Raw genomic sequence first — 12,938 nt, forward strand, 5'->3', positions numbered from 1 at the left:
TGGAGAGTGCGGTGGATGCCATTCCATTCTATTGCCCCACTTTGTGACGGTCGGCGGCCCAACCCCCGGGCAACCAGGCGGCACAACGACTGGGGTACACGACATGCACGGACCACTTGTTTAAGTGGTTTTCGCGCTCAACTCGCGTTTTTACGTGGAATCGTGGACGTGTTTAAGCATCGTCAAGCGCTAGCCAATTAACCAACCCGCTCCACCCTTATATCGAGAAGAGAAGGTCGTGCTGCGAAAAGTCGTGTACTTGCGCGAACTTTGGTACAGGTACGGATACCTGACCAGACAACCCCGACCCCGTGTCATAATCCGTACACGGCTTCGCTCCTTTGGCTGTCTCCATACCTCACTCTCGTTTCCGCCGGAAAGCCCACCTCTTCCCGTCGCTCTCTTCCATTTGCATAGTGAGCGAGATTTGTACATTGCCTTTGCTTTTACGGATACGCATCGCCATTTCCTTCGTTACCCCCTGGCCGGACTTCGACGCACTTATGCGCCAGTCGACATAGAGCAGAGCTTGCCGGAGTCTGGTCTTCCCTTCCCAATCGACGGGAACCTCTCCGCAACCATGGGATCTGTCGAAGTTGTCTCGAGCCGACTAGAGTCGTTACCGCCTCGCCCACCGACACCACCTCGCGAGACGAGCCTAGCTGCTGATGCCACCACCTCGAAGCATCTCCTCGTTCTCCCTCCCTCCTCAGACCCTCGATCAAGTCTCCAGACTCCACCGAGTGTATACTCACCACTTTCCGGAGCTGACTCCACGAACCCGAGCGGACGAAGAGCAAGGAAACGTGTGGGCTTTTCTGCCAAAGCACAATACAACGAACCCCCCAACTACCCAGGCGTAGCTGTCGCCAAACCCCGATCATCACCCTTGTCGGCGCCGTCGTCGACTCAGCCCAAACCTGTCAAGAGCATCCTGAAACAAACCTCTTCACCGAGTCCTCTGAGCTCAAGCGTCAAGCCAGACAGCTTGACGACATCGGCAAATATATCAGACATGTTGGAGTCAACGGTGAAGCAGCTCGCCGGAGCAGACAGGGACTCGAAGCGAGATGCCTACACAACACTGGTCATGACGCTGAAGACGTCCAACAACCTCCCAGACCGAATCGCCTTGCAGTCTAAGATGGGACTCTTCGTGCAGTTCACCCAGCGAGACATCACCTCCAAGAATGCCACCAGCGGAGGGCCAGATGCGCCCCTTGTCAACAACGCTCTTTCTCTCCTCGCTACTTTCTTGCATTTCCCAGCCATTGCCTCGACGATACCCAACGATTTCGGCATTTTCTTTATAGACCACTGCATTCGATCCTTCGAGGATCCTGCAACACCCAAAGACGTTGCTCGGCATCTAATGCAAGCTGTCGCTACGCAAGACTTCTCCGCAAAGGTCTTGACTTCGGATCGCGTCCGCCGGTTGATGAACGCTCTCCATAATATCGAAGACAATCTCAAGGGAAAGAGCATCGTAATGTCTCGAATTCTCATTTACAAACGTCTAGTTCAACAGTCACGCCAGTTGATGGTGCTTCACTCCGATTGGCTGAATGACCTTTTTACCGACATGTTGAGCAGGGTCAAGGAACTGCGATCTGCTGCGATATCTCTTGGTCTCGAGGCGGTCTACATATTTGGGAAGGAAAAGTCGTTGTCTCGGAAGGTGATGGAACTTTTCGATACATCCATTGAAGAGATGAAGTTCGCAGAGTACTACCACCAACAACTGCGAACCATGGCGAAGGACAAGGACGACAGGCAACTCACTGCTTCAGTTCCCAAGATCTGGAGCGTCATAATTGGCTTACTACGCTGCCCTCTCGACAAATGGCAATTCTTCAACCAGTGGCTACAGCTCATTCAGATGGGTTTCAATAACAGCGATCACCCTCAAACCAAGCAGGAGGCCAACTTTGCATGGAACCGCTTCGTCTGGTCTATGCATACAGAAGGCCAATCTTTCGTCAAGCTTCTCCCCATACTTTACCAGCCACTAGGTAGCCAGTTGAAGTCGAAGTACACGAACAAACACACGCGAGAGGTCGTTTTCGGCAGTGTCTGCAACCTCCTCTACTACACCTTTAAGCCGGGTACGAACGTTGCTCTTCTCGATACCTACTGGGACATTTGCGTGAAGCCCTTAACAGAGCCACCAAAGGCGCAAGCAAGGAACCCCGACGCCGTTGATGAGCATATGCGACAGATGACACTCATTCTCACCGGTCTGTTCGACTCGACAACACCTCGCATTTGGAGGGAAGAGCGCATTAGAGAGACGACTCTTGCCCGGCCCAACGAGCTTCCAGCTATCGATCCCAAGTGGCTTCGACGCAATTCCGCTCGTGTGTTCCAGACATTGGAGCCTATCATGGATCGACACTTTCTTGAGCTCTCGGACAAGAACAGTCAAATCCATCGCTTATGGCGCACTCTGGTTGGGGCTATTGTCTCGGCCGCCTCTAAGGAGATCAAGGTTTCCGTCGACACTGCGGGCTTCATTTCCCAAGTATGTGGTCTTTTGCTGAAACACTGGGAGAATGGCTTGGCGGAGATTGAAGATCCGACTCCTGAGATGGCGAGTAAGTTCCTGGACAGCGCTCGTGAGCTCATCATAGTCGCTGTAGAGGCCATGGGTCTCCGGCCTTTTACCGAGAAGATGATCTCTCTTGGTCGTCTTCATACCTTCACACCTGTGTCAACGCCGTCTCACAAGCCCGCAAAGAATGCTGGTGACGCTCGGACTCCGCTGCAACATCTGATGGGCCTGGTCTCTCGGCTTCCCCCGGGTATCCCCGACGGAGAGGAGTACGTTGAGTTCTTCAAGACGCTCTTTGCACCTTTCTTGGTTCAGAAGTCAGCAAACTCTCAATCCGAGTTGGCACAGGAGATGCTGTCGGTCACTCCGATTTGGTCGCCGCCGGTCAATCGACTTCCCTACGCACCATTGGTCTTCGCTGCGGAGTGTCTATTAGCAACCTTCAGCTCATCCCAAAACAGCGCACAAACAACTAGCTCAACAGGCCAGCCCTCACTCGGTCATGAGTACCGCACCGTAGTGCGTTTTCTGGAGCGAGGCTGGAAGGAGACTCCTAATCTACCCTGGAAGCCCTGGTGCTCCCTCTTCTTGCAGCTGTCGACCCGTTCTAGCCAGGAGACTGGTGAAGCTGGCCGGGCTTTAGGCACCATCGAGCCGCTTGCCAAGGTCATCCGGGAGTCTATCCCTGCCGATCATACCTCTCCTTTATTCGCGAAGACACTTCTAGCAACAACCGAACTTCTCCATATTGCCAGCCTACCATTAGACAGGCAGGCATTGGAAGCGGCCCGACGCCGATTGTGGGGTACAGCAGTCGCGGGACCTAGATCGTCCTCTTTCGATCCGTTCGACAACTTTTATAAACTCGTCAACGAGCTGATGGAACGACTTTACGAGGCTGGCGAGCATGGAGACTTGAACGAACATGCTACATCTCTTCTTAAGGAATGTGGCTCATTCCTTGCACGCTGCAACCCGGAGCTTGTTTGTAGAACCGTGTCCAACTTGGAGAGTGGGCTTGCCATGTGGATCCGGGATTCGCAGGGTATTCTCAAGGCTCGCCAAAGCCCTGCCACGTCTGAAGCTGTGAGTCTTCATGCTGAAAGGAGAAATCATTTTACTGACAAAGAACAGGTTATGCAACTCTGGGAGACTGTTTCAAAGATCATTTTGCCCAGCGGCAAGGCAGAAGAGGTCCAGCTCGACAACTTCGAAGAACTTGTCTGCGCTGCCTTTGAGAGCAAACACCGCCATATTGTCAACTCAGTTGCAGAGGCGTGGAATCGGATTTACGAGAATGCGGAACGAATACAATACCCTGAACATCTCAAGGCCGTCTTGCTAGCCGTCCAGCCGGTAGTAGACATCGTTCTCCCAGGCTTGGAGATTCCCAGTGTGGCGTCTACAGGCCAGAATCGCTCGTTCGTCGAATCGCAGGACGACATTGAGATGCTCATGGCATCCTCCACACGTTCATCTCGTAACAGATCTCAGCGACCGGCTACATCCAACCAATCATCGCCTCTCAGCTCTGTCAAGCTGTCGCTCTCTGCGAAGAAGCAACTGGACGACACTACCCCTAAGAAGGGCCGTGGTAGGCCCCGGCGTAGTGCAGCAGCCAAAGCGCGATTGAGACATGACGATTCTCAAATTCAATTCGCGCCTATTGAGAAGTCTCCTTTGAATCCAGCAGTCAATGCCGAGTCTCAAGTCCTCACTGAACGCCAGAAAGAGATCAGGGAGAGGCAAAAGGATACCGCAGCCCTTTACCCAGAGTTGCGGTCTAGCCCTCAACAGCAACAACTACAGGTTACTGATGATAAGTCGGCCGCTTCTAACAAGGTCATCGAGACCCCCAAGGATGTGACGCCTAAGCGCAACGCTAGGTACGAAGAGTTTGTCAGCTCGACCCCGACACCTCGTCGAGGCCAGACATTGGCTATGGCAGACAATGACCAGGAGATGACGGATCCTCCCTCTTCACCCCTAGAGCCCCGACCCTTCCCTCTGCTGCCTCAGATCAAATCCCGATCTAGCAGCCGCAGTGAGCTAGAGAACTGGCAATTTAGCTCCTCGCCAGTATCTGGCTCTCCATCTCCCGATGCTGTCGTCATGACTGATGAGCCTACTGAGCTCAACTTGGCCGACAGCGCAACCTCCCAGCGTGTCTCTCAAACAGGCAGCCCGGACCTGTCAGCAGTAGATGACTCGTTCCAGATGGCCACCTCAAATACCGTGGAGGAGCCGGAGCTGCCACCTCCTGCTTTCGAGGCCGCAAAGGGGACACTGCAATCCGAGCAGTCTCAGCAGGAAATCGCGGAATCATTTGCGGAAACTGTTCCTGGCCCCACGCCATCAACTCCCAAGAATAACCGAGTGACTGGCGTAGAAGAACCCAGATCTGGTCAGGAAGTCTTCGTCGACGCGCCCTCAAGCCCGCAGCCCACAGTACTTACCAGGTCCGCCTCGCGCGCTGCTGCCATCAAGGATCGCTCCTTTGAAATGAGTGACGGGGACGAAAACAGCATGTTGAGACTTGTTGTCGAGCTCGACCGTAGGCGGTGCGAACTCCCGATCAACGATTACCCTGCCATTTCCCCTCCAAAATCTAATAAGGGTCCCAGAAGCGCCAAAAAAGAAAAGCCCGCCGTGCTTGACTGCATCACAGTCCGAGGTGAAGATGACGAAGAGGAGGAGGACGGAGAAGAGGAAGAAGACGAGCCAGCGGAGCTTGCCCTCTCACAGGTCGAGACAAGAGCCCGTAAGAGCAAGTCCCGTTCCCCCGGAAGACCCTCAACTCCTGTAACTCGGTCGGCCGCTTCATCCCCGGGCAAGTCAGCCAGGAAGCGAAAGAGGGGCGATGCTCCCAACCACGATACTCGCCATAAGAAGAGGAAGTCTACCGACGCCTCCGAGATTGTCGAGTCGTCTCAGATCACCATGTCCCCGGTGCTTGGGGAGGAAACCCCCCGCCGTCGTCGCAGTCAACGCATCAACGCTAACGATAGTCCTTCGAAACACTCCGTGGACCTGGATGCCGAAGTCAACTCCCAACTGGTTAACGAACAGGAGGAGGCGGATTTCCGAGCAAGTCAATCATTCGAGGAGCCGGAGCCGGAGCAGACGATGAAGACAAACGAGACAGGAGAAGACTTTATGGACGTCGATGTCGCTGATGTCACTGCTATCATCGACGCTGCCGACGCTCCTGTCGAAGGAACCACCAAGGATGTGAATATGATTGACAACCTGAGCGACGTCCTCGCTAGTCTTCGCTCTGTAGCGTTGTCACGGGAAGAGGTGTACAAGATGGAGGACATGCTCATGGACATCAAGAGAGAGCTCTTCGCCGCCGAGGCTCGTGGTCGGGTATAATCAGAGTTGTACTACCATCAACACCGACGCGGAACACCAACATCCGGAAACACCCCACGACTTTTGTCACAATTCCCTTTTATTTCTTGATTACTGACCTCGCGAGGACATTGTCAATACTCCTACGCCACGCCACACATACATACACATTCACGACGACGATGGGTGTCTGCAACACCCGCCATGCATTATCGGCGCAGATCTTTGGTTTATGAGTTGAGGACGAAGAAGCAGAAGAAGGAAAGAAAAAATATAATTTGGGTTTTCTGTTAACTTGTTCTTGTATGGAAACTGGGTATTGGGAAATTCATGGCATGAAACTGGATTGCAGTCGGAGGAGGGGCATGGAATGAGGAGAGGGAGAGGAGAGGACACACCGTCCTCGACTTATCACGTATTAGATTGTTGCAAACGCATCTGGAGGTTCATCGCCGACCAGGATAATGAAGAGAAACAAGCAAAAGCAATAATGAAGAACCCATTATGGCATATCATTCACTTTACGTGTCCGTCCACTTTGAGATTCTGTGTGCCGTATCAATCGTGATGTATTCAAAAGGGGTAGTTTCCGGGCCTGCTTTCCCTTGCGCGCGCCTGCTTGTTCATGATAACTTTCGGCCTTACTCTCCACGGTTGGCCGTCTAAATATCCCTCTAGCTAACTTTGATATTTCTTCCTTGGGTAAGTTTGTCCCGAGATTTTTCAGTTATTGCTTTCCCCTTCTTTAAGTCAACGTGACTTGAACCCTGCTTTCTCACAGCCTTCTCCTCTGCGCCCACTGACTCTTCTCATGCCCCTGGCCTCAGGCCGAGTTCGCCGTAATGACCTGAGCACCCTCAAACGCATCACCGGGCTCGAGCTTCTGCCACTCCTTGACGGCGCCGGGCTCCACACACAGCATGTTCTTGTAGCCGTCCTTGGGAGCAAAGTCGGCGATGCCTTGCGCCTTTTCGACCCAGGGGTTCCAGACGACGACGTTGTCGAGGTTGTCGCGGACGACGGAGAATATGGGCTTGCCGCCCTCGAGGACAGTGACGGGGGCCTTGGGGCCGCTTGTAGGGGTGTAGATGCGGTCCGTCTCTTGGGTGATGCTGATCTCGCCGGACTGGGTCTTTGAGGCGCCGTTGTCGACCTTGTCGGTGTAGGCGGCGCCGTCGAGGCCTTGCACTGAGATCTTTGTGATGTCCTGTGATATTGACAGTGGGTTAGCTTACGGACTTGGAGTATAGAACTTTGATGGTGGGGGGGAGACGACGTACGTTGACGCGCAGGTAGGTGTGCATCAGGACCTGGCAATCAAAGGCCTCCTCGCCCTCGTTTGTGATGACCAACGACGTCGACAGCGTCTCGCGGTCGAGCGATACGCTGTAGATGGCGCCAAACTTGTACCCCCACTTGGCCTGGGTCTCGGCGTCGAGGTTGGCCGAGGACAGGCCAAAGTCGAGCTTGACAGAGGACTCGGAGCCGGCGGACCCTTCGCTGGTGGACTTGCCGAGGAACTCCCAGCGCGAGCTGCGCGCGAAGCCGTGCTGGCTCAGCTTGGCGGTGGGCGGGTGGGCGTCGGAGGGCAGGCCGAAGACGGGGAAGACGAGAGGGATGCCGCCGCGGACGGGCTTGGAGCCGTCAAAGACGGTGGACTCGGAGAGCCAGAGGCGGTCTTGGCCGGCGGCGGATTTCCACGAGAGGACGGTGGCGCCGTGGAGGAGGACCTCGACGGACTCGCCGGTGGGGAGGGTGGCGGCGACGCGCGAGTTGTTGTGGGTGATGTCGACGGTGGCCTGGGGCGGGAGGCCGGGCGTGGTGGCCAGGGCGGTGGGCTTGTTGGGCCGGTCAACCATGTTTGCTGCTATTTCGCGAAGGATGTAGAGGTTGAAGGTAGGTTGGGGGGTGGGGGGGTTATAGATGTTTAGAGAGAGACGGAGAGCGTTGCTGTTGTGTGGGACAATGCTTTTCTGAGGTATGTTCGCGCGGGGTAGGATTCGATGTCGTTTGTTGAGCGAAGAGTATAAGAGATGCGGGGGAGCTACTCTTGAGCGACGGGATTGGTGTGAAAGTTGTAAACACGCAAAAGGTTCTACTCGAGATGGAGGAGGAGAGGTTGTAATCGGGAGGAAACAGTTCGGGCGTTGGTGGAAGTTGGGTACAATGCAACAAGCAACAATCGGATACAATGGCAACGGGTGGATGCCGGGTGCCAGAGGTAGCAAAGCAAGTGACAAGGCCCCAGCAGATTCCAAAAAAAAAGTCGTGTGTAAGCAAACGTCAACGGGGGGTCTGTGTCTGGTAGGTAATGTTAGTCAGGCACAGAAAAGTACCTTGAGATGCTTACATAGGTCAGTCACCTACCTACCTACCTACCTACCACTCGTAGGTCGCGGAGGGGGAGGGGGGAGGTCGGTCAGCTTGCTGTTGTCTGCGTTTGAGGGGGAACCTGTGAGAGATGGGGGGGGCACCCGGAGCTGGGTGAGGGGGGAGGGGGAGGGGCAGCCCTGTCTAGCGTGTTGAAGGCGTGGAAAGGGTGCCCCGCCTGGGAGTAAGGCAATGGTTGCCCGTTCCGTCACGTCTTCCCCACTTGTCATCGTCACATACAGGAGGCAAGGGCCAGCATCCGTAAGGTACCTTGCGAATAGGAGCTCTTACAGTCTGTACGGAGTACCTGCTGCTTCTGCTAGCATGAATGATGAAGTGCTGTTGTGAAGGAGAAGCTGCGACCAATCGCACGCGGGGGATCTTCCCAAGCTGCGGCATCTCTGGAGCTCCTTTTTGTTTGTGAATCCGAGAAAGGGGTTAATTTTGCCCCCTTTCTTCTCTTTCATCTTCTCATTAGGTACTTGAAGCTCTTGAAGCCTGGAGGTAGCGAAGCCACCACACCCCCATTTTTGACCCGCCTGTCATTCTGAAACGAGCTTCATCCTCAACCAAGCTCCCCTCGACTCCCCCCTGTTTTGCCAAAGCCTCGGCAAACAACGACAAAACGAACATCTGTACACTTTTTGTATGAGTTATAGAGATCGTGATAGAAGCAGTCCACTCGGGTCGCAGCCGAATCTATGTCTCTTTGTGATCCTAGAAGCATGTAGTCATCAGTCATCCTGCTCAATCAGAGTAGATTGATTTACTTTTTGAGAGAGAAAGTTCTTCTCGGCCGAAACACATCAGGGGGCAGAGAAACTGGAACGAAGCAAAGAATGGATCATCGGAGCTCCCGTTTGGTTCTGTGGAGATTGAGAAGGAGGGAAAAGTATCAAGGGTTCCCGAATCCCAACCAAGGGCCCCGATGAATTGGGTTTCTAAGCTTCGGGTGCATATTGCTTGCTGGCCGACCAGCCGACATTGGTACCTGCTATGGTTAGGTCATCGTGGATGAACACGAGCTACCTTGTTCTTTAGCAATGGCCAAGGCGAACCATATCTTCGTCATCCATGATCCACGGCTTAGACCACCAGATGTTGCACACGATTCAAGGCCGGCCATCGAACGGATGAACACATGAACAGTGAGTGTAACAAGTCGTGTGAATAACCCTTTACCCATATCTATCAACGAAATACAAACTCCCAACAACAGGGATAATAATACAACAACCAACTCATGACTTTTGCACCTTGAACCCAATACTATCCCGATCGTCCCTCACAACCCGGCCCCATTCCAGCAGCAACCGAAACAGGTAAATCTCCATATCCTCCCTCCGCAGCGCCTTGTCCACCCACCGCGCCCCCTGCGTCGCGATCCACTCGGCGTCCTCCCACCGCGCCTCAAAGTCCACCTCCCGCCCGTTGATCTTGCCGCGGCCCTTCAGGCCGACAAAGTACGCCACCGTGCTGTGCAGCGCGTGGAACCGCGTGTCCACGGGCACAAAGTGCAGCCACGGGATCAGCCGCTCCGAGTACCACTCCCCGAAAACCGAAGACATGAACGGCACGCTGCCCGGCGACCGGATGGTCCGGAGCATCTGCGGCGGCGGCGCCGTGTCCTCGTCCAGTAGCATAACGTAGCGGTGGTCAAGGGGGTCTTCCTCCCCGGAGGTGGGCGGCTTGAGTCCCAGCTCAGCCTTGGCCGCCGCGCAACCCGGCGTGCGGTGGTCGCACGCGTACTCTGCGATGCCGATATCGAACGGGAGGATGGCGTTGGCCTCCCGGGCGCGGACAATCTCGTACGCGTACCAGCTACCCTTGGACGGCGCGCCGAGCATCATCGTGACGTCGTCCGCGGCCGTCGCGTTGTTGACAAGGTGGACGAGCCGGTGCTTGTGGTTCCCGCGCAGCGCCTCGTCGCTGATGGGGCTCTCGCCAATCGTGCCTCGCCAGTACACGCTATCCTTGCGCTGCCGAAAATCCTTTTTGTGTTCCGGCTCTTCGTCCGCGAGCGGCATCAGCGGTAAAAGGATGTCGTTGAAGCCGTCGGCTTTGAATCGGCCAAAGATGGGCAGGAGCTCCTGTAACGGCTTGATTGGGGGCGCCGTCGTGTGGAAGCTGTGGAGGCGGGTCAGGTCTTGCTGGTCGCAGAGGCTCTTTGATTGCGGATAGTTCCACATGAACTGCTCGTCTTCGTGCCATTTGACGCAGGAGGTGCAGAAGTCGCGGACGTTCCAGTGAAGTCCTGACCTTCCTGGGCTGTTGGTCGGGCACACGGAAGCTTCCATGTCCCGCCACGCTTTAGTCGATTCGTACATCGCCTGCTTGGACTGGGGAATCGCCGGAGAGCCTCCCACGGCCTTCAACTCTGCATTTCTCTCAACGTTGCCATCGGGAGATAAAGTCTCACCAGTAACTTCAGTTGAAGCATTTTCCATCGAACGTGACGAAAGAAGCTTAAACTTTTGCTTCATTCCCGTAATGGTATACCTGTGGAGCTCAGACCACGGTGTTAGGACCCGAGGCTGGTTGCTTAGGTTGATGGGCAGCTTCATGTCAGATAGATGCTCGACAAAGCCTCCGATCATGGTGACGAGTTCATCCAGGGCCTTCTTGTTCGCGTCATCACCCTCGTAGTTGTGGGCAACCTGTTTGTTCTCGATCGTAACCATGGCGATATGGGGCTCCTTATGTACCCTCTCATTGCAGGCTTGCCGAATCGTCTCCGGCTTGATGCCCCAGAACGGAAGTACGTCGCTCTCCATTTGCTCAAAGTGGTCGATAATGACAGACTTTCGAGCTTTTGCGAATTCATACCACTTGTCAAAGTTGGGAGGCGGGTCCCTCCCGTAATGCCGCTCATGATACACTTCGACAGCGATGTTCAGGTTGTCGCTAGTCATGGCATGGCGCATCCATCGATCGGATTCGACTCTGACATCGTAAATGAGCCTATTTAGCGGATGCTGCTTTTCTGAAGCTGACTTCAGAAGCCCGTAGATAGTCATGCCGACGAACATGGAGACCATGAGTACGAGAATTAATGCTCTGGGGATGAAGAGGAGCGAGCGGACGTTGGTGCTGTATAAGAACATGCTGTAGCCGAGTATCAGGAGGTACAGAGGCCCGATGGCGCTCAGTCTGGATTCCATCTGCCATTTGCCGATATGCATGATGTTCTGAGTGGCAGCCGTGAGGCCGCAGATGAAAGTGATGATACTAGTCGGAGTGACAGGATTTGTCTCGTAAACGAGGATACTCAAAGACGTGATGAGGACCGCAAAAGCGAAGCTGTCGATGAAGATGTCAAAGAGGTACAGAGAGTCGATCCCGCTGAAAGAAGCCGGATATCCCTCACTAGCGGAAACGAGGGGTGAGATGAGGATCTGGAAAATTTTGATAAAGATCCCCGAGAGAGCTAGAATGGTGCCCAAGGTCCTCAGGCGGAGCTTCGTTGTTTTGGTCCAAGCCAGGATCCGCCAGAACAGAGAGACGATGACCGCGTCCAAGAACAGGCCCAAGAGTTGGAAAGCAAGAGTAGTCATCCGGCTGTCCGACAGAGCAGAACAAAAGAAGGTTGACCTGGGATCCTGCGAGATGGCTACAAAAGTCCCGTAGCTGAAGAGGCAGGCACTTCCAAGCGCCAGCGTTCGGGAGCCGTTGGCCCATACTGCAATGTCGTCGCTGATACTTGCCCAAGGGTCTTCCTCAGGAGGTGGTGGCCGGGCTCTTTGGTAGTAGAGAACATGGTAGAGTACCAGGTAGATACATAAAAACGACTGTTGGCACGTGTCAGTCTCGTCGTTCATCTAGTGATAGAGGCATGTTCGCAACTCACTTGCACTCCCGGCACAGAGCACTGCAACTGGGTGGTCACACGATGAAAGACCTCGAGGCGGAGAAATATGCAAAAGATGAGCAACGGAGCAAAGTAACGCCGCGGTCTGGCGGGAACCGTCTGCTCAAAGGTGCTCTTGGAGCCCGCGCGCTCATCTGAAAAGTGATATTAGCACTGGCTGTGGGAGGATTTACTTGAGCATTCGACAAAGCATACCGAATCTTCCGTCCGCGCCGGGGAGCCATGCGGCGAGATAGCTCGCCAGCCATGTCAGGCCTCCCGATAGCAGAAGTATGAGAACAGAGGAGAGGCGTGGATACTCTGGAACATCATTGCGTCAGCGAAGAAGGCTTCTTCCCGTATCCCACGTGGTGAACCGGGGAAACAAAAAGTCTTGGCAACCCGGCCCGTACCGATTAGAGAGTGACCCTCAAAGTTGGAAGAGATCCAGAGAAAAGAACCGACAGCACTGAAAACGAGTCAGAATTGAGATTAAGCAGTGTCTGGAAGAAATTGGGCGCATTCTTACCACACCGCCGTCAGATGTATCTGCGCATCGCGTGCCATCGAGGGAGACTTTCACCAGCCCAAAGTCTGGGTGGTTGTTCGACTTCACAACGCAGCCACAAATGAAATCATGCGGTCAATGAGAGCCACACGAAATGGTTTTTTCCAATTCAACAGATTATTAAAATTTTAGTACATTTCTCGCAGTCGTAGGAGAAATTGATGGACATGGAACGTGTACCAGCAGGTAGTCGTCGTCCTTCCTTCACAGGGGGTTGCCAAGTTGTCGAATCCTTACATAATCCAATT

General features: G+C 54.3%; 3 protein-coding genes across 3 annotated transcripts; 1 reads left to right on the forward strand and 2 right to left on the reverse strand.

Moving 5' to 3' along the window:
• Positions 1–580: 580 nt before the first annotated feature.
• Positions 581–5,926, forward strand: BDP55DRAFT_731497 (Rap1-interacting factor 1 N terminal-domain-containing protein; the record flags this gene model as incomplete). The annotated part of the gene is made up of 2 exons (XM_060579821.1): positions 581–3,637; positions 3,686–5,926. The coding sequence occupies 2 exons, from the start codon at positions 581–583 to the stop codon at positions 5,924–5,926; spliced, it is 5,298 nt and encodes a 1,765-aa protein (XP_060426254.1).
• An 802-nt stretch (positions 5,927–6,728) lies between these two features.
• On the reverse strand, positions 6,729–7,764 carry BDP55DRAFT_558711 (aldose 1-epimerase; the record flags this gene model as incomplete). Its single annotated transcript, XM_060569830.1, has 2 exons — positions 6,729–7,112; positions 7,186–7,764. The coding sequence occupies 2 exons, from the start codon at positions 7,762–7,764 to the stop codon at positions 6,729–6,731; spliced, it is 963 nt and encodes a 320-aa protein (XP_060426255.1).
• Positions 7,765–9,427: 1,663 nt separating this feature from the next.
• BDP55DRAFT_616115 (capsular associated protein) lies at positions 9,428–12,903 on the reverse strand. The gene is made up of 5 exons (XM_060571264.1): positions 12,652–12,903; positions 12,536–12,591; positions 12,339–12,443; positions 12,123–12,277; positions 9,428–12,063 (listed from the first exon to the last, which is right to left on the reverse strand). The coding sequence occupies exons 1-5, from the start codon at positions 12,687–12,689 to the stop codon at positions 9,517–9,519; spliced, it is 2,901 nt and encodes a 966-aa protein (XP_060426256.1). The 5' UTR covers positions 12,690–12,903; the 3' UTR covers positions 9,428–9,516.
• Between the last annotated feature and the right edge of the window lie 35 nt (positions 12,904–12,938).

The sequence above is a fragment of the Colletotrichum godetiae genome (assembly GCF_030913485.1).
Source record: "Colletotrichum godetiae strain CBS 193.32 chromosome Unknown BDP55scaffold_39, whole genome shotgun sequence".
Taxonomy (NCBI): domain Eukaryota; kingdom Fungi; phylum Ascomycota; class Sordariomycetes; order Glomerellales; family Glomerellaceae; genus Colletotrichum; species Colletotrichum godetiae.

Excerpts from the sequence above, each read along its gene's own strand:
- BDP55DRAFT_616115 (XM_060571264.1), bottom strand. The coding sequence starts at position 12,689 with ATGGCACGCGATGCGCAGATACATCTGACGGCGGTGTG. Across the intron at positions 12,592-12,651 it reads ATACATCTGACGGCGGTGTG|TGCTGTCGGTTCTTTTCTCT; the intron begins GTAAGAATGCGC and ends ACTCGTTTTCAG. Across the intron at positions 12,278-12,338 it reads CGGCGCGGACGGAAGATTCG|ATGAGCGCGCGGGCTCCAAG; the intron begins GTATGCTTTGTC and ends ATCACTTTTCAG.